At 54.5% G+C, this 25,052-nt stretch overlaps 1 protein-coding gene across 4 annotated transcripts in view; it reads left to right on the forward strand.

Annotated features, from left to right (window-relative positions):
• The first annotated feature begins 15,910 nt into the window (after positions 1-15,910).
• Positions 15,911-25,052, forward strand: part of AXIN1 (axin 1) — a 65,472-nt gene continuing 56,330 nt past the window's right edge. For 2 of the 4 annotated variants that reach the window (XM_071761300.1, XM_071761303.1), the window contains exons 1-2: positions 16,092-16,145; positions 18,131-19,096. In XM_071761300.1, coding sequence (XP_071617401.1) covers positions 18,219-19,096 — 878 coding nt within the window. In that variant the 5' untranslated portion in view covers positions 16,092-16,145; positions 18,131-18,218. Of the gene's footprint in view, positions 16,146-17,356; positions 17,580-18,130; positions 19,097-25,052 lie in introns of those variants that run through there. The other 2 variants (XM_071761302.1, XM_071761301.1) reach the window with 2 other exon arrangements.

The following is a 25,052-nucleotide window of genomic DNA, read 5'->3' on the forward strand; positions in this document are numbered from 1 at the left end:
AGGTTTCTGCAGCAGAGGATTGTGCCCCAGAAGCAGGATGAGCCCAAGCCCCTGCCTGAAGAGGTGCCTGCCAGCAGGTGGGGCTGAGCTCCCCAGCCTCTTCACTCTGACCCCTTGTGTTCCAGTGCTGGTTCTGTTTGAAGCTGGTGAGTTTTAAATATTTTATTTTGTAAAAACAGAATTGCAGTGGGTGTTGAGGCCCTCGCTCCTGTCTGGCAACAAGGGCCTGAGCAGCACTGACCAGGATTATGTGCTGCAGAACAGTGCTGTGCTGTCTGTTACCTTCATGGCCCTGCAGTGGGTTTGTGGCTGGAGAAAAAGCAGCTTCTCCCTTTTTCCCTTCAGCTCTGAGGTGAGGAACAGGCACAGAGCTTGCAGGGGGGAGTGTGTGAGCCACACCTCAGGATTCTCACCCTAGAAAAGAGACTTTGCCTTCACCTTGCCCTGGGGTGAGATGTGTTCCCCCTCTCTAGCACACGAGGGCAAGTGTACAGTATCAGTTTCTGAGCCACAGGAACTGCTGGGATTGAGTAGGACAGCAGGGAAGCAAAAATTCCCAGAGCCTTCATGTCTGCCTTACAGATTTAGGGGAGAGGTGCTGTGGAGATGGGCACAGAGCCTCTGCAGGGCTCTGCTGCAGGGCTGGGGATGAGGGAGGTGGTTGGAGTGGTTTTTCAGGAAGGCCAGACTGTTCTCTTGCTACTTTTGGGGATGAGGAATGGATTGGAGCCCTGACAAGGTGTGTTTGAGCCCCCAGGTGAGTGTGGCCCAGCTGTTCAGCCCTGGGCTGGGTGGTTGGGAGCTGCCAGACTGGGGCTCTGCTGTCTCTGGATGGGTGCAGGAGGCTCAGTGCTGCAAGGGAGAGGTTGGGTGGCAAAAGCTGGGGTGTTTCCAGCCTTGCCTGTGTACCTCAGCTCTGCTGAGTCCAGGTTCTCAAGAGCAAACTGGTACAGAAGGTCACATTTGCCTAATTAATGATTTTGCAGCTAGGCCAGCACAATGCCATTTGCTTATCTTCTCTCTCTTCTGCAACTGAGCTGAGTGGGAAGCTGCTGCCCAGCTCCTCGGGGACCCTGACACTCTGCCCTCGTTAGAGATAATTAGCTGGGACAAGCTTCTTGTCTGACAGCTCTGCTCATCATTAGGGCCAGCACAGCTCATGCATTTTAATGCAGCTCTCAGCAAAGCTCCAGACTCTGGCTCCATCCTGGCCCCCTCTGGAGCTGCACCAGAACCCTTGCAGAGGGTGCCTTGTGCCTTTCCCAGACCCTCCCTGCAGCCCTGGCGGGTCCCCAGGTGCCTCACAGCTCCTCAGTGGTGAGGAGGCTCTTTGGGATGGCTGAGAGGGCAGGTACCAGCTGCTGGGAGGGGTTGTGTGATGTACAATGAATTTCTCTGGCTGTGCAGGCTCCCCGGTGGCACTGCTGGCATTGCCTGTCCTTGGACCTGGCTCTGTTTCCAGTGCAACTCCTTGTGCATGCCTGCTCTGCAAGGTTTGCTGCCCTGAGGGGGTTTTTTGGGGTGGCAAGGGGTGGCTGGAGCTTTGGGCCAGGCCTGGGGTGAGCTCCTGTGCTAATGGGAGCACTTCAAGAGGGAATTAGGAGCTGCAGGAGCTTCTCCATGGGGAAAGTCTTGGGGACATGGTTAATCCTGACTTGTGAGTTGGAGCCCTTTGTTCTCTCATCCTGCCTTCTCTGAGGAGCCTTCCCCTTCTTCCTTTCCCTTTGCCAGTGTCAGGTCAGGACCTTTCTCCCTGGGGCACTCTCACGGAGCTCCTCTGCTGCCCCAAGGAGCAGGAGTGCTGCTGCTGCAGGGAGAGCCAAGCTGGACACATGCAGGGCTGGTTCTGCTTTCTGACAGGCAGAGTGAGTGTCCTGAGCTGGGGAGGGAGCCCCTCTGCAGCACTGGCATAGTCTGGGCTCTGATAGCCCCATACAGGGGACCTTGAGGAGGTGGAGGAGTAGCACAGCATGCAGAGCAAATGGCAACACACAGGCACACAGAGACCCAGCAGCCTGAGAGCCCCCAGCAAACTGCTGAGAACCCAGCTCAGAGCACGAGGTTGGACTGGAGACCTCCAGAAATCTCCCAACCTCACTTTTCCTGTGATGCAGTTTCTAGTAGCTTCTCCACCTTGTGCAGCTCCCTGTGAGGCCATCAGGTATGACAGGGGGGATGAGAAATGAACTGAAGAAGTCCAGCTACCGAGTGGTGGCTGGAGGGGAAGGGCCCTGTCTGGGCAGGAGGAGAGGCAGCCTGATAGCTCTGCTCCCTCTGAGGCATCTGAGGTCACCATCCTGCCTGTTTCTGCAGCCCTGTGCTGTGCTTCCTCTTTTCCTGTCCATCCCAGGAAGTCTCTGATGCTCCAGGAGCAGTGGCTGCAGGCAGGGATGGGGGGATGGAGCCATTGGCCTCACACTGGATCACCAGTAGCCTGGAGCAATGGAGAAGGGGACAATATTCTGTCCTTCCTGACCATCCCTGGGGTGTGCTGGCAGCAGAAGGCTCTCCCTGAGTGACTGCTGGATTTCCCAGTCTGCCCCAGCCCTGCAGGGACCATGCAGGAGATGGCATGGGCAGTCCTGTCACAGCAGCCCCTGACACTGTTTGTCCCCCACAGCTCTGGGGCTCTGCCGTGGGTGTGATGTGGCTCAGGGGGCACCCGGGGCAAGCAAGGTGCAGGGTCCCAGTGGAGAGGGACATGGGCAGACCCGGGGGGGGGCTTGGCTTTTGTCATAAGAAAAAACCCAAATGGTGTCTACTCCTGAGGTGTTCCTACCACCCTCTCCTACAGCCATGGACCGGGGCTGCTGGATACAGGGAGTGCAGGTGGGATGTGGAGTTACCTCCTGCTGCAGGTCATAGGCTCAGGGTGGACCCCTCGGCTGGGGAAGGATGGGTTGAGGGTGTGGGGGGCAACTGTGCCAGCTGGGGACTGACCACAGGCAGCTGTGCCCAGCTGGGCTCTGCTGGCCCTCTGCATCTCCACTGCCCACATTTCCCAGGCAGCCATTGCCATGGTAACGCTGAAAATGGGGCTGGTTCCGGGCAGTTACGGCTCCGACAGCTGCAGAAAATGGCATTTGTGAGGTGGGAGCAGAGCTCACAGGGCTCCTGGGGACCCTCGCAGGACTCGGTGCCCCCGAGGAGGCACGTCCCAAGGTGGGGTGTGAAGGTGGTGGAGGGACCCTGTGGGATGGGAGGTGCTAGGGAAAAAGAGCAGCTGCAACGAGGGTTTCCTGGCGTGGCAGGGAGCAGCTGAGCTCTTCCTGAGGGTGGGATGTGCAAAGCCTCCCCAGCAGCACCATCCGAGGGATGGGGCAGGCACTGGGTGGAGCTGCAGCCCACCCCGGAGGTCAGAGCCATCCAGCACTGTGCTGGGGTTCTGGATCACCTTACTTATCCCTCTGGGAAGCAGGCTGTTCCTTTTCCAGAGGACAGCTCCCCGGTGTACAGTCAGGCTGGATTTTTCCCTCTGTGCCTTTATAAAGGTTGAGCTCTATCCACTCTTTAATCCTTCAGACAGTCCTCTAGGATGTTTTTGCAGCTCCTCCTACCCAGCCCTTATCAACCTGATCAACCAGGTGCCAGCAGCAAACCTGATCATTCCCATTCCCAGCTGCTGGAGGAGCTCTAGGCTGTCAGGAGAGCCCTTGGGGGCTGCCCTGCCCTTCCTGCTGCTGCAGCATAGAATCACAGAATCATTTGGGGTGGAAGAGTTTTAAGATCCTCAAGTCCAACCATTAACCCAACACTGCCAAGCCTACCACTAAACCCTGGCCCTCAGCACCACATCCACATCTCTGCCTGCTCTGTGTTATAAACAGATATTTATTCCCATGGGAACTTTCCCACTTATTCCAAGGTATCTTAATTTCCTTCTGATTTCTTTCTTAATTTCTAATACCCCTCCCGAAGGTACCTTGAGGCCCAGGTGGACCTGCCCAGCAGGATGTGGGGTGGCTCTGCCCCAGCAGCCCATCACTATCAGTCTTTCTGCCTGTTTCTTTCCTTAGGATGTTGTTCATCAACTCCTGAGGCTCTTGTGGACCTGAGCTTGGTTAAACCCTTCCTCCTGAAAGCCAGGCATGAATGGGGGGGGCTGTCAAGTGGTGGGAAGTCTGTACTCCTAATTTTATTCTGCCTTGTCCTAACTCTGCCCGTGGAGCCTTGCCACACTCTGCCTCCCAGAGCAAAGCTTTGCCACACTTGGGATTTTGTCCTCTGGCTCACGTTGTGACCTCTCAGTCTGATTAGAATCGAGCTCTGAGTCCTGCTGCAAGGCTTTGTCTCCAGAAATCATTAGCTGTGGCCTTTTCTTTTTGCAACAGGTATCTACCACTGGTTTTAAAGTGTGAGACCAGAGCCGGGAGCTGGCATCAAAAATTGGGAGAAATTTTCATGGAAGTGGGCACCAGGCTAGCAGGATTCTGCCTGGCCTGGCAGTCCTGGGATGCATCCAGCTGGGACCTACCATGGTGTGGAGGTGGGAAATCACCCCATGTGGGACCCACGTGTCCTGCTCAGCTCCTCTCACCTCTTACCAGTTTTTCCTTGTTTCCTGGATGATAGGCTGCAGAAAAAAAAAAAAAGCAGAATTAGGAAGTCTGGGGTGGTCTGGGGAGGGTGTTTGTGTAGGGCAGGGGCTGTGGATCAGCTCTGGGCAGCAGGGTGCAAGGTGGTGGGTGCCTGCTGGAGGGGCCAGGAGGAACTGGGTGGCAGGAGGGGATGGAAGCAGTGGAAGGAGAGTGGAGGGTGGTGAGACCCTGGTGTGGGAGCTGGGGTGAGTGTGGCTGAAGCTGTGCAGGCTCTGGAGCCGGGCAGTTACCATGGGAACCACCGGAGGATGCTCGGGAGGCCGTGCAGCTCTGCTGGCCTGGCTTGGAGGCCTTGGATGCTGAAATGCTGGGCTGAGCCAGGGCTGGCTGTGTCCTGTTTGTTCCAGCTGAGCCCTCCCAGCTGCCCCGGGCTGGCTGCTGACCCAAGCTGTCGGTGTTAGTGGCCTGCCCTTTGCTGGCTCTGCCTGGAGTGAGAAGGAAAACGGTTACCACATCTGCCAGGCTCCAAGCTGCCCTTTCTGGGAACAAGCTGTTTGAGGTTCATCCCTCAGTTCCTTCAGAAGCCCTGAAGATGCCTCCTCGCCCTGTGGCTCCTTGCTGCTCCCTTCTCAGATGGCTTCACCTTGTCATCTGTTGTCACCTCTGTGCTCCCCACTGAGCAGTTGGGAATCACCTGTTTCTCCCACCAAAGCAAGGAGCTCAGGCAGCATCTCCTGCTGCTCCTCCTTCAGCCACCCTGATGGACTCCTCCCTCTGGATGGCTGTGAGGAGGGAATGGGAAAATGACCTTGGCTTCCCTACACTTTCCCTCAAGCCCACACTGCTCCTCTCTCACCCTGCTGCTTGCAAGCTTTGTGTTTTCCCAGGATTTCTCCAGCCCTTAGGTTCTCCTCAAGACCCTTTCCTCCCATTTTCCTTGCTGTTTGTTGCCAGTGATGAGTGGTGAGGACAGAAGTGCCCTGGGGCCCTGTGAGGTTGTCCCAGGTGGTGAGGCCTGGCTGGGCACCCAGGTGCTGAGCTGCACCCATGGGATGTCTGTCGAGCATCCCCACCCAGTGCTGCTCCTTGGAGGAGGAGGAGGAGGATGGTGAGGGCTGGAGGAGAGTGTGGGAAAGCCCCAGTATGGAGGCATTGTGTGTGGTGGGGAAATGTTGGCCAGAGGCAGGCAGTGCTTTCTGCAACAGCCTTCGAAGAGTTTTCCTGAAGTGTTGCTGCTCTTCAGGACTTCCTCCTCCAAAAAAAAAAAAAAAAAAAAGGGAAAAAAAAAAAAAGGGAAAATAATAATTTAAAAAAAAATTAAAAGGAAGGGGAAAAAAGACACTGAGGAAGAGCAATCTCTTGGTGTGGGATGAAAGGGCCTGTCTTGACTATTTACCCAGCAATTATAAGTAAATCGGTGGTGCCTAACGGGGCCGGTTACCATAGTGACGATGGGATGGAAGGACCAGCATTTGGTCCTGGCCGCAGCCAATCAGGCTGGGAAGCCCAAGCTGCAATATAAAGTAAAGATTCCCATCTTCCAGCCACGCACTTGCCAAGAAAGGGAAATAGGTTCAAGAGTCTGGGGAGGGGGGGGTGGTAAAAAAAAAAAAAAAAAAAAAAAAAAAAAAAGTCCTCCGGCCGGCGTCAGGCAGGGCGGCTGCTCCCGTCATGGCGGACTGCGAACGCCCGGGCAGGTGAGAAACCCCAAGAAACCCCAACTCTCCCCATCTCCCCGCTCATTGTTCTCCCGCGCCGCGGTCCCTCCAGCCGCCCCACCCCACCCAGGCCGCCGCCCCGACCCCCTCGCCCCGGCACCCGCGCTGAGACCCCCCTTTGGGCGAGAGACAAAGAGAGGCGGGTGGAGAAAGGCTCCACCATTCTCCCCAAATGGCCATCGTAGGCCTTTCAAATCAAATTTCGCAAAGCAGCTTCATCAAAGGCCCCCGGCTGAGAGGCGCGAGCCCCATATTCCTGACCCCCCCTTTCCTCACCCCTACCCTCACCCCTACCCCCCCCCGGCGTGTGGTGATCCCACACAAAGTCGGCACCGCTCCAGAAGTGTCTGCAAAAAAAAAAAAAAAAGAAAAAAAAAAAAAAAAGAAAAAATAAGGGGGGTGGGTGACAAACAACCAAAAAAAAAAAAAAAAAAAGAGGGGGAAGATGGAGATAAAAAAAAAAAAAAAAAAGCCAGTGAGAAAGAGCGGCGCCTAAATTGCTCGTCGTCGTCTCCCCATCTCATTACTGGCGACTTCTGAGGACGGGTATTTCCAAAGGCTGCTCTGAAAGGCTGGTGAATGGAGCCCCCCCTGTCTGAGATGAAAGCCGGGGGCCGGGACGCGGGGTGTGCCGGAGCAGGGGGCCAGCAGCTCGGGAGGATGCTGGGGGGAGCCTTCCTCCCCTGCCGCCGCTGCCCTCCATGTTCCCGGTGCCGCTGCCGCCGCTGCCTGACCCATCTTGCGATGGAGACGGCGGCCGGAGCCCAACGGCTGGAACCAAGATGAGGAAACTCCACCGGCTGGCAGTTGGGGCAACTCTCCCCAAATTCATCATTGACCAAGGAGCTTATTCCAGCCAGGACCTTTCCAGAATCTCGTGGCTCCATCCCCATCGCTCCAGACCGTTCCTTGGGTCTCTTCCCTCCCGGCGCTGCGGCGTGGCGAGCCCGCCGGACCACCGGCCGAAGGGCCGAGGACAAAGGCAGGAGGACAGAAGTTGTGGCACTTTCCCTCTCCGCTGCCTCCCTTCAAATCCAAGCTGCTTTCTTCTGCTCGGCAAGAAATTCGGCTCCGGGCAGCGTTCCCACCACCGGCAGACGGGCGCCCCATCGGCGGCACGGAGAGCAAACTCACAGATGGTAAAATAAGAGAGTCGTGTAGGGTTCAAAGAGACCTTCTATGTCAATTGTTATATTATTAGGTAAACTCTAAGAAGAAAATCTTTTAATCCACTGTGGCTAATCCAGTCCACTTTTGTTGGCCAGGACATATTCAGCATCAACAAAAGGCTCTGGCCGACGGACACCGGCATACATAATGTATTGATAACGGCGGCAGACACAGCCACTGCCGGGCCCGGCAGCGGGGGCCAGGGCCCAGGATTTGCCCGACTTTTATCACTTTTATTTTCATTTCAAAGAACTCAGCTGATATATGCACTGCGCCGCTTACCAGGGGGAGCACAAAGAGGACAGGGATGTTCCCAGAACCAAAACCCCACTGGGATCCCTTTGCCTTCCCCCACGGGGCCACGGCTGTAACGGTGGGTTTGCCCCGTGCCTGGTTTTTGGGGTGATGTCTCCCAATTGGCTGGCGTAGCTTCTCCCAAATCAGCCGTCCTGGGCCGGTGAGGTCCCTGGGGATTTACCAGGTTGTTGCCATGGGATGGAGGAGTCACCTTCCCACAAGGACATGGGATACAAGTGAGCAGCAGAGGACCGGCACCGCCAGGCGGAGAGCGGCGTCTTGGGAAGACCTTGTCCTCCAAACCTGGGGAAAGCAGAGACTGGAGATGAAGAACCTGGAAAGAAAATGAATACCAATGATGGCATTGTGGGATGCCAGCATGGATCACACGGCCACAGTGGTGGGACTGAGTGGAGATGGGTTGAGGCAGCAGCCACAAGCTGAAGGTGAGCAGGGGATCTCGGCCACCAGCTCCTTGAGGTCACCAGGAGGGCCCATCCTGAGCAATGGGCTTCCCTGAACGGGTGCTGGAGTCCCCCAGGGCAGGGCTGGGTGGGGGCCTGGTTCACAGCAGGACAGGAGGGAATGGATGGCCAAGCTGGACCCATGGATTGAGCTGGGAAATGCCTGTCTGGCTGGGTGCTGGTGGCAGCAGGGACCTCCACAGAGCAAGGAACCAGGGTCTGCAGGGGGGGCGAGCTCACTCAGGAACTTGTGGTTCTCCTAGGATGTCACTGAGGCAAAAATGTCCTTATTCCCACCATGGGTGGCTCAGTGCCATCCAAAGCCAGTGGCTCAGATCCAGCGGTGAGGATCTTTGTGGAGACACAACAATGGAGGGACAAAAAGGTTTGTTTCAAAAAGCCCCAAGGGCCTGGCCAGGCTTTGGTCCTCATGACAAGAGACATCAAAGGAGAGGAGCCCTCTCCTGAGGGATGGGAGGTCACCACACCCTCCCTGAGATGCTCCCTGAGGTGAGCACAGGGTATTCAGCCATGGGGATAGTGCTCATGGGGCACTGATGGGCAACCAGCAATGCACATGGAAACGGTCTCCAAGGGATACTGCAAGCCTCTGGTCAAGCTTCTCCACTTTCACTGAGCTCCCAGGTACTTGGAGTCCTCCAGAACTTCAGTCCTCCTCAGGTGTGGTAATATTGGCCCCAAAGTTTCTGCAAGGACTGGATGCCCACGTGGAGTGCAAAGCCGTGAGTCTCCAGCCCTGGATGGTCCATCCTGAGACCCACCAAGGCTGCCAGGTGTCAGGGATGTGGATGCCAACTGGTGAAAGCAGAAGCTCCAAGAGGCTGGAGCACACCAGGAGCTGCTGGAGCACCCTGGCTTGCTGAGCCCAACCCAGCCCATTGCCAAAGCATCCACCAAAATCCTGGCTGCTCCCATGTGGTGCATCCAAAGGTACTGTGAGGCCAGACCCGTGGGCAAGAAGCACAAACCACCTGTGAGACAGAAGATGAAAATTCAGGCTAAATCAGCTGTTTGTCTCAGGCTGAAGTTTAACAGCAGGGGCTGGAGAGGTGCCCAGCTCTGGGCAGCTGTTGGATGTCAGCCTGAGTTAAAGATCCTCAGGGCTGGAGACCTGAGAATGTCTCTCCATTAGGAAGAAGGAGCCATGGATCTCCTCTGCAGGCACCTCTGCTCCAAGCACCACTGCAGGAGAAGGCTCAGGTGGGCTGAGATTCCTTGTGGCATTGGCTGGGGTGTTGTGGGACAGCTGACAAGGTGGTCACCTCCAGATACAGCCCATGGGTGTCATCCCACGTCATGGTCCTGGGGGAGTCAGAGAAGAATCCATGTCCATGTCAGCCTTCTCTACAAGACATGTTCTCCACAGCAGGTCCTTGGCATCCTGGTGGAGCTGCTGCTGCAGGAAGATGCTAAATCCAAGGCCTGGCAAGATTTGGTGTTGTACATCCATCGTTCTTCATGTTGTAACTATAAAGGATCAGGACAAAACACAATACAAGGCCTGATTTGCTTGTGTTTGCCAGCCAGGGGTTCTCCTGGGGCTGGTCACCATGCCAGCCAATATCTGCCCATTGAAGGACTTCTGGCAGAGGAGATCCATGAGCAAGAGAAGGCCCAGCAGGACTGTCAGGGCAGGGAAGACATCTGGGAGAAGAACAGGAGAGCCCAGCACACTAAGGTCAGGAAAGCCAAGGCTGTGGGGATCAGGGCTGCTGTCTGCTCCCAGCACTGCAGGGAAGAGCTGTGGAGGCTGAAGGACACGTCTGGCATGAGCAAGAATGGTGTGAAATGGCTGCAGATGGGCAGGGTGGGCACCAGGAGGTGGCTCTTGCCCTGCAGAGCAGGGGATGGCAGCAGCCACAGTGTCCCAGTGGGGACAGGGGCTGGGAAGCAGCCCTGCCTTATGGAAGATGGACCAAAGCTTGGTATCTGGAAGAGATGGGACACAGCAAAGCCTGAGGCATCTGCCCAGCCCCGTTCTTACGTTTCCGATGAGCAGTTCTTGCCATCTCCCCCCAGAGAAGAAGAGGCCACAGGATGCTCACAGCTCCTAGCCCATGTCTCCCTGTCCTGGAGAGGTCTTGGCTCTGCTGCAGTTCACCTGCCCACCATGGTGTGGGAAGGGGAGGAGGGGATTTTAGCAGAGAGGCAGCCTGGGATTTCACGCCTTGGGAAGAGAGCTGCCAGCTGGGCAGCAGGAGCAGAAAGCAGCTACTGATGGTCCCAAAAGTGCTTGCAGAAAAGAATGGTGAATCTCATAGCTGACATCCAGCACCAGGACAGCACTTGTACTGGGTGCACGAGTTGTTGTGAGATGACCTCACAAATCTCACTGTAGCCAGCAAAGCTGGTCATGAACCCGTGGGCCACTAGGTGGACTCGCAATAAATGAAAACTGTGTGGTAGAGAGCTCACTGACCAGCTTCCACATCTCTGAGAGGGACCTCATCAAAGCAGATGCACCACCAGGAAAACCAGGAGCATGCCTCCAAGTGGCCTCCACTGGTCACCAGATGTTGACCAAAATATGGTCGATGCACCTTAATTATCACAAAACTTTTGTCCCAGCCCCCCGAGGGAGCTGACTCTCCAGGAGGGGTGAACCAGGAGTGTGGGGACAAGCACAGGGATCATACCAATACAGCCAGGCTGCAGGACAGACAGACATCAAGGTGTCACTGGGAGCTGAGCTTGTTCTCACCAGCCACCCTAGTGACCACATCTAAACCAGAAGATCTCACCCAGCATTTCAAAGCCAATCTAGCAGAGCAAAGTGACCAATATGTCCAGCAGGACTCTTGACACCAGCCTTGCCTTGTCCCCAGCCACCTGGACAGTGGGGATGGCTGATGGCTGGATAAAGCAGAGCTGCCTCTCCCACCAGGATCCAACAGGTTGAATTAGCACAGGCTGCTCTGGGACAACCCTGCCAGCAGGGACCAACTGTCCCCATGCAGATATCCACAGCATGAGCCACCAGCTAGATCCTGTGTTGCTCCCCAGGGCCATTGCCCACCCTGCACCCACCTCTCCCGGTCCCACTGCAGGACATGGGAGCAGAGGGTGGGCAAGCCATGCCCTGGGGCAGGGGGTGAGCCTGGGGTCTGCAGTGGAGACCAGGGGCAGGGCTGTCCCCCTATGCCACTGGTTCCTCCTGTCCTGGCTCTCTCAGGTGGGACCATTCCTGTAGGGATCACAGCTCCAGAGCTCTGGTGCTCAGGGATGGGTCAGTCCCAGCACAGCCCGGGGCAGAGCAGAGCCTGCTCCAGATATTTCCACCACATGGAGGGCCAAGATATGAAGTGTGTCCTTCAGCAGCGTGCAAGTGGGGAGTGGAGGGTGTCCCCACCTAGCCCAGCTCCTCTCAAGCATCTCCTGGGCAGGGTGGTCCCCGAGGGGACAAGCTGACATCTCTTCTCTCTGCAGAGCGGTGCTGCTGGGAGGTGCATGGATGGCCTCCCACCCCCGGCCCCCTGAGAGGAGCAGCAAGCCCGGTGGTCTGGAGCATGGAGAGACAGGCGTGTGGGGCACAGGACAGGGGCAGACCCCAAAGGTGGGTGACAGAAGGCACGTGGGGTGGGACACGGGGTGGGTGCCCGCCGTCACCTGCTGGTGACGAGGCTGGGGTGGTGATGCTGGCTGAGTGTGTGTGTGATGGCTTTTGGCAGAGAAAGGTGAGCAAAACCAGGGGAGTCATGGGGGTCTCAGGGGCAGCAGGGCTTTAGCAGGCTCTTTGCTCAGCTGGACATAGGTCACTCTTCCCCAAAAGTGGCATGAGGACAAGGTGGTGGGCTGGGGAACACCACAGACTCAGCAGTGACCCACAGCCTGCTCCCATCCTGAGCCACGTCCCTGCCCAGGGGATTTCAAGGTTTAAAAACTTGAATGTCAGCCTTAGAGCTCACCTGTAGCCTCGGTCTCACAGCTTTTGCTGCAGGTTTTATGCAACCCCTAGAGCATCATTGGACAGTTTGTTAATTAGAGATGGTTTTCCAGAAGGACCTGAGCACCTAGAGCAGCCAAGCCCTACATCCTTCCAAGCATGGGGTCTGTAAAAGAGCAGCATCTTGAGCAAAGAGGCATCAGCTCAGTGTCCAGGCAGTGCTCCAACCTCTGCCCAGTGCTGGAGGCAAATCCAAGGCGAGCTGACAAATTCTGGTGCATTTGCCTCTTTTGAGGTGGGGAATCCAAAGCAGGAGGTAGCTCAGGCTGCCTGCCAGGCCTGCACCATGGGGACTCAGAAAGTGTTTCCTGATGCTCCACGGGTGCCAGGGGGGGGCTGACATTAACCAGTGCCTCCTGCACGAAGGGATGCTGTGAGGGGTCCAACCAGCACCATCTGGCTGTGGCCACCATCACTGCCCCACAGGGACGTGCTCCGTCCCTCCTGGCTGTCCCCATGGCCACCTCTCTGCTTTGTTCTCCTGCCACCTGCTTGTCACCTCTGCAGCAGTGCCACCGAGCTGAGGGTGCCTCTTTCTACTCACTTTGCTTCTGCCGGTGAGCAGTGCAGGACCTTCCCCTTCAGAGCGTTTTGCCTTTGTCCTCCAGCTTCAAAAAGGTTTCTCAATAAAAGCGAAATTTGGCACCGCTCCTGCCCTTGCAGGGGCCCTGCCAGTGGCAGCCAAAGGTTGAACAGCACCATCTAGTGCGCTTCCAGCCCAAAGGCTCCGTGTGCCGGGGAACCGTGCACATCGCTGCCTTAGGAGGGTCCACTGGGTGCCACCTGCTGTCACTCGTGGGTGTCAGGTCAGGCCCGCCTCGCCCGTGAGTCCCAGCAGATGAATTAATTCAGGATGAATATTGTCAGTGCCGAAGCTGCACTCCCAGCCTCTGCAGAAGGGATGCTGGAAGGCTTGGAGCTCCCAAGCCAGCCTGGCAGGGAAGGCACGGTGACCCCAGGCTTGGAGAGCAGCCCCAGCTGCAGGCTGATGTTGGGTCAGCACCAAACACCCCCAGCATCTCGGCTGGGGCAGTTCTGGGGAGCTACAAGGCAGGGCCATGCTGCCAGCTGATGCAGAAGGGAGAAATGATCTGGTTTGGTTCACAGGCTTTTTCTCTTTGTTGAAACCCCCCCCCCCCAGGCAGATTCTACCCCCACACAGCTGGGATGCTCACCTTGGCTTTTCACCTGCTTGATGTCCCCAAGTAAATCTGGAAGTGGCTGGTGTTGGCCCCACAGGACAGGGCTCCTTGGAGTGGGCAAATCAGGGTGTGAAAGGCAGAGAGGTGGCTCCAGAGGGAGCTAATTTTTAATCAGAATACTATATACATTAAGTCACATGCCTGAATGGAGTCCAGGTTTATTATTCTATGCCATAAACTTTATCAGCCAAACTTGTAATCTCTTCAAAGGATGACATCAGAGTTTGACAAGACCTATTTTCCAGAATCAGGGCTCTCCCAGCCCTGCTAAGAGGCAGATAGAAAATGGGGAGGCTTGGCATCAGCCTGTGGGGAATTCTCCTCTTCCAGCCCACAGAGGGGCAGCTGCCTTTGGTGGTCAGGGCAGCACTGGCTCTGCTTTCTTGGGGCACAGAGTGTGTCCACTGATCCTGCACTGCTGGAAGGGACCTCCTGGCTGGGGTAGAGCCCTCCATGCCTCCCCAGCATGGCAGGAGCTTGGTGCACCCAAACTCCTCACACCCATCCCTTCATTCCCCACTTTGCCGCGGAGCAATCAAGCTCTGGTTTCTCATGCAAACTCAGTTCAGGCCATGAAATCTTGCTGGGCCTTTCTCTGGGAGATGAAAAGCTCTTTAATACCTGATCATCTCTCATCCATGAAGTTGCTTAAGCACTATAATCGAGGCATCTCTGGGGTTCCTTTGAACTAGAGAAGGAGGCTGTGGTTCTCAGGCATCCCCCTGCAAGGCAGGGGTCAGCTTTACCTTCTCTCAGATTTCTCAGAGTCCTTTCTGAAACGCAGATGTTGGAACCTGTTCTGCTGTAGCACCCATCCCCTTTCCCAGCCAGGACATCCCCGTGGGGAGCCTGCTGGTCCCACCCTGTCCCTATTGCCCCCCAGCCCATCCCCAGCAGAGTGTGGGTTTCCAGAAGGGCTCTGTGCCTGCTGTAGGGATCCTTTCACAGCTGCTTACATTGAACCACATTTTATTTGCCCGGAATTCAGCTTCTGAAGTTTTTCACAGCTGTCTTGACCTTGTCTGTGTCTCCTGCCCCTCTCATTTCCCTGGCCCTGGCGTTTTTCTCAGCAGGGCTTTTTAATCTATTTCTAGACCATTGATGGAAACGCTGAATAGCATCGGGCTTCCCATCCAAGCCCTGGACACCCACTGAGAGTGCTCCCATTCTGCCAGGATTCCCCATTGATGGCTGTCAGTTTGCCAGCTCCCAGTCCCTTTAAGGTGTCTCTCTTGATGTTGTATTGTGCTAATTTTTAATCAGAATACTATATGGATTAAGTCACATGCCTGAATGGAGTCCAGGTCTATTATTTCTATGCCATAACCTTTATCAGCCAAACTTGTAATCTCTTCAAAGGATGACATCAGAGTTTGACAAGACCTATTTTCTAGAAACTAGGCTGATTGCATTAATTATATTCCCATCCTTTAATTCTTTAGCAGCTGAATCTCACATCAGCTTTTCTATTATTATGCTCGGGATCAGTGTTGCACTGCTACACAAAACTCAGCTCTGCTTCATCCTGCCGGGCCCTGGGACGGGGTGGGATGGGGAGTGCTGCTGCCCAGGATGGACTTCTGTGGGCTTCAGTAGGGGGGAAAAAGCTGAATGTTTCTGAAAGTGTTCCCTAAACGCACGGAAACGGGCACATGCAGCAGAACAACGACACGAAAACGCAGAAGCCGACCCCACCACAAATCTTTCCGAGTCGCTTCTGATTTTTAGAGGACGTGCCTCAGGGACGTTCAGCTTTTGAGGTCAGCCCCAGGGCTCCGAGTTTATCATCCCTTTTCGCGCAGCTCCCGTTGGGTGTCTGTCTGCAGCTGGGACCTCCATCCTCCTCCTGCGATGTGACCCGTGCTTCGGGGCAGCCCCGGTCCCCGGTCCCCAGCCTGGCCGGCAGCTCAGACCCGCTCCCCGCCGGCCTCCCCGGAGTCTCCATGTTGTCTGACCCATCTCAGTCCGTACAGTGCCACCTCTTGGCGATTCTTTCCCCGCCGCAGGAGCAGCAGGACACACGCTGCGGTTTCTGAACCAGCTCTAAACCGGTGCCCGCGGAGGCTCCCCCGCCCCGGCCCCACCGGCGGGCGGGCAGATCCCGGACACAGACGTTGCCCTTCGATCCCGGACGGAGCGAGCGCTGGCTCCGAGGGGGGCTGTCTGGGACCTGCCGAACCGAGCCAGGCCTCGGAGGTCTCCAAAACGTGGCCCTCTCCCGGGCCGTCCCCCGCCCGGGCAGCTCGGAGGAGCCCGGTTGGGCTCCGCTTGGCCAGAGCGAGCCGGAACCGCGGAGCTGCCCGGCCCGGAGACGGCTCCAGCCCAGCTGGGCCCCTCTCGGCCCTTTCCCCGGAGCTCCCTAGGGCCCCCTCAGCTGGGAGCCGCCGTGTGCTTTCCCTCCCCCCCCGACCCCGCAGCGATCGCGGCTTTGCCAGTCCCGCCCGGCCGCCCTCGGGCCCCGAGTGCCCCCGCACCGCCTCTCGCGGGCCGGGCCGGGCCCGCTCCGCCCCCGCGGACCGTCTGCCGGGTCCGCAGTACCGGCCGAGGGCGCGGGGGGCGCGGCTGAGCCGCTGTGCCCGGCGCTGCGAGGCAGCGGCGCAGGCGGAGCGGAGCGGAGCGGTGCGGGGCTCGCTGCTGCTCTCTCCCTGTCGCCGCCACAAGCCCGCGGCCGCGGCCATGGGCGTCCCGGGCCGCCCGCTTTGTGCCGCCGCCGCCCCGCTGCCGCCCGCCGCCCCGGGCCGCCGCTGCTGAGCCGCATGGGCCGGGCCCCGCGCCGCCGCTGCTCCGTGCGGGTGAGTGAGTGAGCGGGGAGGCGGCCCCGAGCCCAGGCCCTGCGCCGAGGCCGCGCCGGAGGCCGCCGCCGGGCGGGAGGCGCGGGGCCGCGCCGGGCGCCGCTGAGCCGGCGCTAGGCCGCCCTGGGCGCGGGGGGGGGCGGGCGGGCGCCTGCCGGGGCCACGGGCCGGGCCGCGCCGCGGAGGGCCGGGGGCGGCGGCGGCGACGGGGCGCGGGGAGGAGGGGGGGCGGCCCGGGTCGCCTCCCCTGAAGTTCCCCGGGGGTGGCGGGGGGCCCCGCGCGGCGCCCTGTCAGCGCTGGGGCTGCCCGCAGAGCCTGCCCCGGCCCGCAGCCTCCCGCGGGGCAGCGAGGGGCGGTGCGGGGGGGGTGGGTGGTGGGGGAGGCCGGGCCGGGGGCCGTGAGGCGGGGGTCCTCCCGCGGCCGGGAGCCTCGCTCGTCCCCGCCGGCGCTGGCCCGCTCTCGGCGGGCGCCCCGCGGGGCTGTCCCCGGCCGGGGCGGGGAGCGAGCGCCGCCTCACCGCAACAATGAGCGACATGGCTGGGGGGCCGCGGCCCCGGGGGGCTGCCCAGCACCCAGGCCAAGTGGGGACCTTCGGCTGGGGCGCAGGTCCGGCGCTTCTTTCCATAAGCGGGGTGATAACGCCCCCGACAACTGCAAGATGGTGCGAAATCCCAGCCCGGTTCCACGGGGCTGGGTGCTGCGGGCTGCCCGGCCCGGGTGCGGGGGCAAGAGGCGGCTCCTGCGTGGCGCAGGTTGGGCTCAGCGGGCCCGGCTGCTCCTGGTCTCGCTGGGGTTGTTGGTGGGGTGTGAGGACAGGCACGGTGTTGGCGGTGGTTCTTGGTTCAGCCGGGGAGAGGGAATGAGGGAAAAATGGCAAAGCATCCCAAAGATGGGTTCATTGGGGTCAGGCGAGCTTTGAGAGGGAGACCCAACTAAAATGTGTCTTCCCCGCTATGTTTCCTTTGCCGTACTGGGGGTTTTGGGGCTGATGCTCTTCTGTAAATCGAGAATTTTGCTACTGCCTTTAATGATTAAGTTACCTTGCTGAGCAGCAGAAGTAGTGGCCCAGGGATTGCCCTCCTCTGCCTTCCCCACACCTCCTGTCCTCCATATTGACTCATTGCTCCTCTTTGAAAATGTTGTACTTGAGCAGATTTCCTTCTTGAGGTGGTTTTCTCATCTTCCTTTGACGACCTGAAATTTTCCCAGGCTCGTAGCGTGCGGTGTTGTTAGTGTAAATGAACCTTTTCTCAACGGCCTATGAGAACCGGTGCCAGTACTGAGCTCCTGTGCTAACATGCCCGTTTGAAACAAGAATGCAGTCCAGATGCCCAAAATATTGAGGTCAACGATGCATCTGGATTCCCCTAGAGCTAGACGAGGCGACGCAGCGTATTTCTGAAACACAGAGATTTGTGAGGAATGTGGTGCTGGTATGTCACTCAGGCGTAGGAAAGCCACCTGTGTTTGATTAAGGTGCAGTCTCGCTTTCAGGACTAGCTGGATTTTCTCTTTAAGAATATTTTTCACAAGCCTTACAACCCTGTTTTGGGATGAGAATTTCCTAGATCAGTAGGCAGATGGAAACATGCTGACTTGGTAGGACCTAACGGCAGCTCAGAAGATGGCATGTGTCCTGTGGCACAGTCTGGTACACCAGTGTAGATCTCTTGGATGTGGGGGCTGCCAGATTCCAGGGGCCTGTAAAAACACCGGTGTTGGGAAATTGGACACTGTTTTAGTGTAAAATCAGTGATACTGAATGCTGGATGTGAAGTCTGGGGGTATTCTGTAACTGTCGTTGTTAGAGTGGACCTGGGTTAAGCACAGTTCTGTGCTCTCTGAGGTCACCGAGAGCTTTGCTGATGATTCTGCTGAAGAAGAGGCATTAATAGAGTGATGGTGCAGAGCAAAATTAGTGGTTTGTAATCTTAAGGGTGCTTATGTACAGAGATACTGATTTTTTTGTTCTTATCTGTTTCAGGTGAACAAGCTTGTTCACCTTGGAGCTACAAATATTGGTGATTTGAGACTTCAGCTCATCCCCCACTGCACAAGCAAGCGCCAGAAAAATGAATATCCAGGGGAAAGGCTTCCCCTTGGACCTGGGAGGAAGCTTCACTGAAGATGCTCCGAGACCACCGGTTCCTGGTGAGGAGGGGGAACTCGTGTCCACAGATCCCAGGCCAGTTAGCCACGGTTTCTACTCTGGCAAAAGCGATGTGGTTAGGAACGAGACCTCCACGGCAACGCCCAGGCGCTCGGATTTGGATTTGGGGTACGAGCCCGAGGGGAGTGCTTCTCCTACTCCCCCCTACCTGAAGTGGGCCGAGTCGCTGCACTCCTTGCTGGACGACCAAGATGGCATCAACCTCTTCAGGACTTTCCTGAAACAGGAGGACTGCGCGGATCTGCTGGACTTCTGGTTTGCCTGCAGCGGCTTCAGGAAGCTGGAGCCGTGTGTGTCTAATGAGGAAAAAAGACTCAAGCTGGCAAAAGCCATTTACAAAAAATACATCCTCGACAACAACGGCATTGTGTCCCGGCAGATCAAACCGGCCACAAAAAGCTTCATCAAAGACTGTGTCATGAAGCTGCAGATTGACCCCGACATGTTTGACCAGGCCCAAACGGAGATCCAGTGCATGATAGAAGACAATACCTACCCGTTGTTCCTTAAGTCGGATATTTATTTGGAATACACGAGGACAGGTGGGGAAAGTCCAAAAATTTACAGCGATCCCAGCTCAGGCTCTGGGACAGGTAAAGGGCTACCTGGTTACCTGCCGACTCTGAACGAGGACGAGGAGTGGAAATGTGACCAAGAGGCCGAGCCCGAGGCCAGCAGGGACTCAGCACCTTCCAGCAGGCTCACGCAGAAGCTGCTCCTGGAGACGGCCACGCAGCGCGCTGCCTCGGCCCGGCGCTACAGCGAGGGCAGGGAGTTCAGGTGAGTGAGTGCTGCTGCTGGGTGGCTCTGGGGAACAGCTCAGGGGGGCTGGAAAGCCTTGGAGAGGACCTTGGTGGTGGGGAGTGGAAAGCCTTGGAGGACCTTGGTGGTGGGGAGCTCTCGGGGGAGCACCCACATCAGTAGGGAATCGTGTCCCTTGGGCGGAATGCAAAGCTTTGTTTGAAAGCAGCTGCAAAGGGTGTCGTGGGCTGTTGCTGCCCGGATCACACCTGCAGCACGTTCCTTACTGGGGGAAATGCTGCTGGTTGTGGTCTGGAGGCAGGTAGGGTTTGGTGGGCAGCCCCTGTGCAGGTGCAGGGAGCTTTAGCTGTGGTTTCAGGTTGGCTGTAGCCTGCACTGGCAGCAGGTCAGTGTTTAGCTGTAGGAATGCAGGCAAGTACAGCTCCTGGGAGCACCACTTCTTGTAAATACACCAGGAAATCATTGTGATGAGCCAGAAGTTGAGGCTGCGGGAAGCTCACTGGAGATACCCCCACCTCTGTAGTGTTTATATGGGTCAGCTGGGGATCACAGAGCTCCCTGAAAATGGGGCTGCTTTGCACATGAGATTCCCAGCACTGAATTCCAGCTGCGTCCAAGTCAGAATCGCTGAATCCGGTTAAAACCGTTCCCTGCTGCAGCTTCTCCCTTCATCAAAGCAATTGCTGGGTTTTTTTAACTGGAGGAGTTGCACAGTTCTGCAGCCTGTATTTTTTCTGGGTCCCCCACCCACTTCCAGCCAACATGGATTTTGAAACTTGCTGAGAGCTCAGTTAAAATTCCAGACAATTAACTTAGCAGGGAGCTCTCTGGGATCAATAAGCATGTGTGTGTCTAACCCTTGCTGAATCAACAGAACCCGGCCAGAACACATTCCTACTTTTTTTTTTTTTTTCCCTTTTTTCTTTTTTTTTTTTTCTTTTTTTTTTTTTTAAATCTCCTTGTTTTAAGACCTGCTTAGGCTAAAAATCTGACGCTTTGTGAAGATTACGAAATGAAGTAGCTGAACTGTCCTCTTCAAAGCTGCCTGCCTTATGAAAAGCATTTCTGTGTTTAATCTTGCTCTGCCTTCCCTTTAGGCTGGCAGCTGGAAACCCAGCCCACCCCGCGCCAGCTCTCGGCGCCTTTCAGCTGCCTAAATGTTTTGGGTTTGATTCTTGTTTTCTTACAGATTTGGGGGGGGGGGGGAATGTTGCATGGGAAACTCTTGGGGGGACACCAAAAAAAAAAAAAAAAAAAAAAAAAAAAGGAAATTCATGTGGACTCCTGCTGTTTTAATCAGGAGTCGGAAAAACAAAATCCCAGGGTCCTGGGACTTCCCTGTGGAGTTAATAAAAACCTTGAATGTTTCTTGAAGTGCATTTTCACTGAGCAGTCAGGTACTCGCCATAAGTAAAGGATTAGAAAAGTCTATGATTTAAGTAACTTTTTATGTAAGTGATAATGGCTTTAAGATTGAAAATAACTTATTTGAGGTTCAGCTTCATTGAGTTTCCTTCCTGGGGCAGGTAGCAAAACCCCCTGTGCAACACTGCGCTTCCCAGCTCCAGCTTCAGAAAAAACTGCACTTTACCCATTATCCAACTCTATCTGTGCCAGGTTTTGAAATGGTTTAAGGAATGTGCTGTGAAATGGAAGCATTTTGGAGTAGAGTTCCTCGGCTTTGGGCACTTTCATACCAGATTGGAACAACATGAAATAAGTTTTTACCTAGCGGATGGAGGTCAGAAAAAATGCATTACTCTAAATTTGTAGAGAGCTCAACAGCCTCTCAGTGCAGCTCCTGACACTCTGTTGACCCGTTGGGTAGGGAGGCATGGAAGTGCTGACCATTCTCAGCAGTGCAGGAGTCATTTCTCAGTCTAGAGGAACTGAAGATCAGTGATTTATTTTATTTTCTAAATGTTGGTATGTCAGCTCTGGTAGTGTCCAGAGTATCGTGGTGCAAGATGTTGCCAAGCTGTGTAATTTCTGCATTTTTTTATTCTAAAAAATCTGCTGAGATACTAATTTATGAGGTGATTGTTCCTCTTTGTGCAAGACCTTGTGGTTGAATTAGCTTACTTCCCGGATGTTGTATAGCAATAGCTGTCTAGAATAAACTGGTTTTTAAACAGAAGCATCTTCATCCTGCAGAGCTTTTTGTTCATTTTCTTTTTCACCTGAGTAAGAGCACTGGAAACTGGCAGGTAGCTGCATGCAGCATTTGAAAGGCTGTGTCCCAAATTATTTTAAAAATTTTCATGAACTTCTTTTTGTTTTTTGTTTTGGTTTGGCTTTTTGCTTATGCATGGAAGAATTTTTCATTTCTGTTCTTGGGGGAATGTTGAAATAAGCTGTTTTGCATTACATCTGAAGGTCTGTTTAATCTTCCCGAGATTGTATTTCTATTCCTTGGCTTCCATGGAAACCCTAAATAAAGAGGAATCTGAGCAAACGCAGGAGAAGTTATTTCTCTGTTAGCAAATAAGCATCTTGAATCGGTTCCAGATTTTTTTGCAGCAGAAAGTTCATAAGTTTGGATGTGGTAGCTTTGCTCTCAGGACAGCAAAAGTGAAAAAGTCCTCAGCTGGCAGAAGATGAGACTTGATTAGCACTGGAGGTGCTAATTTGGAGGTGTGCAAACGTGCGAGCCTACGTGAGAACATCCCCGAGGCAGAAGCATCGCCCTTGCCCACTGTGTTTTTGTATGCATTGGAAAAGGCCAATAGTCATTATAGTTAGGCTCCTGCAAATTAATTGGACATTGGTTATGGATCAGTGAACTTCAAAGGGGGTAACCCCCTGAAGATCTTGGGCATTAACTCCCAGCTTCCGAAAGTGACACTAACGTGGTTGTGGGGGCAGCTAAATCGTTCATTAACCTTCTTCTGACACTCAGGGACTGTGTTCCTGGGATCCGAGGGGCAGAAATTAAACCTGTGCCTGAGAACTGCCCCCAGGCCTGCTTTTCCAGCACCCCGGGCAAACGTGCACATCTTAAAAAGCTGGAAATGGGGTGTTTGGTGGTGAGAGGTGTGGCGGTTGTGTCTTCTTAGGGTGGGTTTCTGCCGCCGTCTCTTCAGCTTTGCATCAGAAGGGGTTCCCTTCCCACTCCCAAAGTGCTGGGGAGCATCTCTGGCAGCTTTGGGAGAAAGGTGGTGCCTGGGGTAGAAAGCAAGAGGAGCGTGGGGTGTTAGGTGTGGGCAGCTCTGCCTTTGTCCTTTCTGGAAGAGCAGCAGGCTGAGGGATGCAGGTCGGTTCTGGTGGTTGTTCTGGGTTTTAATCAGTTTTATGGAGTGCACAGCATGGTGTAAAGGAGAGCTGGAGCTGGTGGTGAGAGGACATGTGGTGGTAGGTGAGATCTGCAGTTGCTGGACATCAGGAAGTGTTGATGTGGAGCTGAGAGGCACAGATGGAGAAATTTCCCAACAGGGGCTTTGATATACATGTGGTTTGGTGAGGTTGTTTTTTTAAAGGAATCTGGCTACATCATCTGAGCTTTAATTTCCAGAGCTGACTAAGCCCATGGTGTTTCACAAGTGTTGGTGGTTCAAATGAAGAGGGTGGGTGATGTGGATCTCCACTGGGGTTGGTAGAAATCACCGGAAAAATCCTTATGCTTGTGCCCAGGTACTTGCAGCCTCCCTGGGCATGCAGCTCTCCTCCAGAACTGGGCATTCAGAGAAAGCAAGTGGAGAAATGACTGAAAGAGCTTTTAGAGGGATGGGACAACCTCTGGTCTGAGAGGGGGCAATGATGAACTTGAACATGGAGAGGAACAGCATGGGCTGGCTGAGAGAAGGTGCAGGATCTCTCCATTGCTTAGGCAGTGTAAACGGTCCAGTGGTCAGAGGCTGAGCCTTCCTAATGAAGAAGCTAAAATTTAGCTGGCAGACCTAATTTTGAGGTTTGCTGTTTCATTCATAATTAAATATTAAACTGTGCATGTCTGACTCAAGACCGTGTGGTGAAGGAATCGGTGTTAATTGTACTGAACAGTGTGGAAAACTGGGAATGCCAAATCATAAACACTGATGCAGGGGCAGTCTGTGTCTAATGCTTCTTTGAGCTGGAGTAGCAGAGTGTGCATCTTGGAGCTCGGCTGCTGGGCTTCCTGAGAGGTTGGTTGTGGGGAAAAAAGCAGCTACTGAATGTTGGGTACAAAGGCAGAAAGAAAATCTTTGGATGCTTAGCTTGACTTAGCTGGAATTAAAATTGTTGGGCCCATAACACCACTTGTAATTGATACAGCTCTATTTGGGAGTCTGTGGCTATTTCCAAATTTAAAGAAAATAAGTTATAGAATAGTTTTGGTTCTGCATTGTTCTTGAGAGAAGTCAGTGAGTCTAACAGGGAGGTGGGGTCTGATGCTAATAGCACTAAGTGGTAATTTAGTGACTCCAGCGCTGTGAGATATGCAGGACAAAGACTGATGGTGGTTTTGCACAGAAGTTATGCCAGTTTTTTTCAATACATTGTTAAGCTGATGAAACTTCAGCATGGAAATGCTTATATTAACAGTGTAAAGTATTTATACTGGTGTCTGCCAAGTTTTAAAGTGGATTTTATTTGAAGAAGAATACCTTTTGTGCCCATAACACAAATCAAGATGAAGAAGTGGTGTGTTTGTTGTTTGGTTATGGATCAGTGCCTTGGCTTCTTTTTAAAGACAGGTAGTTAAGCTTTTAGCACTCTTTTTTTGATAAATGAATAGCATTTTCTCCCCTCCTCCAGCAAACAGCTGCCTTGTTTTGTTGTGGTGGAGTTTTTACTTGGGTTACAGCAGCTTTTCTCTTAAAAGAACAAAAGAGGAGTCGTAATACCCCCATCTTTTTGGCACTGAGAAGATTCAGATTGGACACTGGGGATAAAAGTCATCACGAGGAGTGTGATGCAGCCCAGGAAGGGCTCCCAGCTGTGAGAAGGGGGTTGGAATTCAGGCTGGTTGGGGTCCTGCCCCATTTCTGAAAGAACTGGGTGCCACAAGGCTGGATGGGAGCTGAAGTGATCCCAAGACTCTGTGAAGTGTTCCTAGGAGGTGGCCCTCCGGGTGGATACACCTTGGGTTTGATCTGCTGCTCAGCTTCAGCTTGCCTTTATGTTTTAAGAGTTTCTTTGTAGTCGCTATAATGGACTAATCCCTTGAATAATTAGTTACTGGTGGACGTTTTAAAAATGACTGCCTCTTGGATGTTTTCCTTTAATAGTCTGTTAGATCCTGGATTTATTAACTATTGAGACAGACTGTGAAATCCTGTTATACCAGGCTTTCTTGGTGGAAAAGGGACTGAGGAGGGTGTGGGAGTGCAGAGGGAACACACGATGGTCTTGGCTTCTCTTGACTTCTCCTCCTTACCAAGCAGTGCAAGGGGTCCTCCAGGCCCACCAGGTTGGGTGACTGACTGCCAAAGCATGGCGTGGGTGTGGGTCTAGGTTTGGGCCTCCAGAAGGTGCTCCAAGAAGTTAAAATCCTGAGGCCACACAGTGCAAGGCCACTCACACAGTCACTCTGCATTTAACGTAAATCACAGACCTGGTTTTGTTAAAATGAGTGGAAAAAATCTGGTGTCAGAAGTGGCCGTGTGTGTAGCACAGAAAATTGCTGTGTTTAAAAAAGCCCTCAGAGGTGCTGATATCCTGAATCAGTTCCTGGAAATATCATTGGATTATTAGGCTCATCCTTAAATCCATTAAGCAAATTACAGTTAATCAGTCAAATAAAAGAAGAAAGATCTTTTGCAAGGCCCTGTCGTTTGAGCCACATGCAGAAGCTGTAGTAATATATTAATTTTCTGTCTGTCAGTGAGTGTATTCAATCACTTTGCTTCCTTATGTGGAGGATTTGAAATTAGAAACTGAGGTTAATTATCTGCATTAAATGGAATATGTGAAGCCCACAAAAGCAAAAACCTTCACGATTTGGTATGGTCTGTTAAGCTAGAGAGGCTGCTTCAGAAGGAGAGGGGTTGTTTTT

This window comes from Heliangelus exortis, chromosome 17 (genome assembly GCF_036169615.1).
Source record: "Heliangelus exortis chromosome 17, bHelExo1.hap1, whole genome shotgun sequence".
Lineage (NCBI taxonomy): Eukaryota > Metazoa > Chordata > Aves > Apodiformes > Trochilidae > Heliangelus > Heliangelus exortis.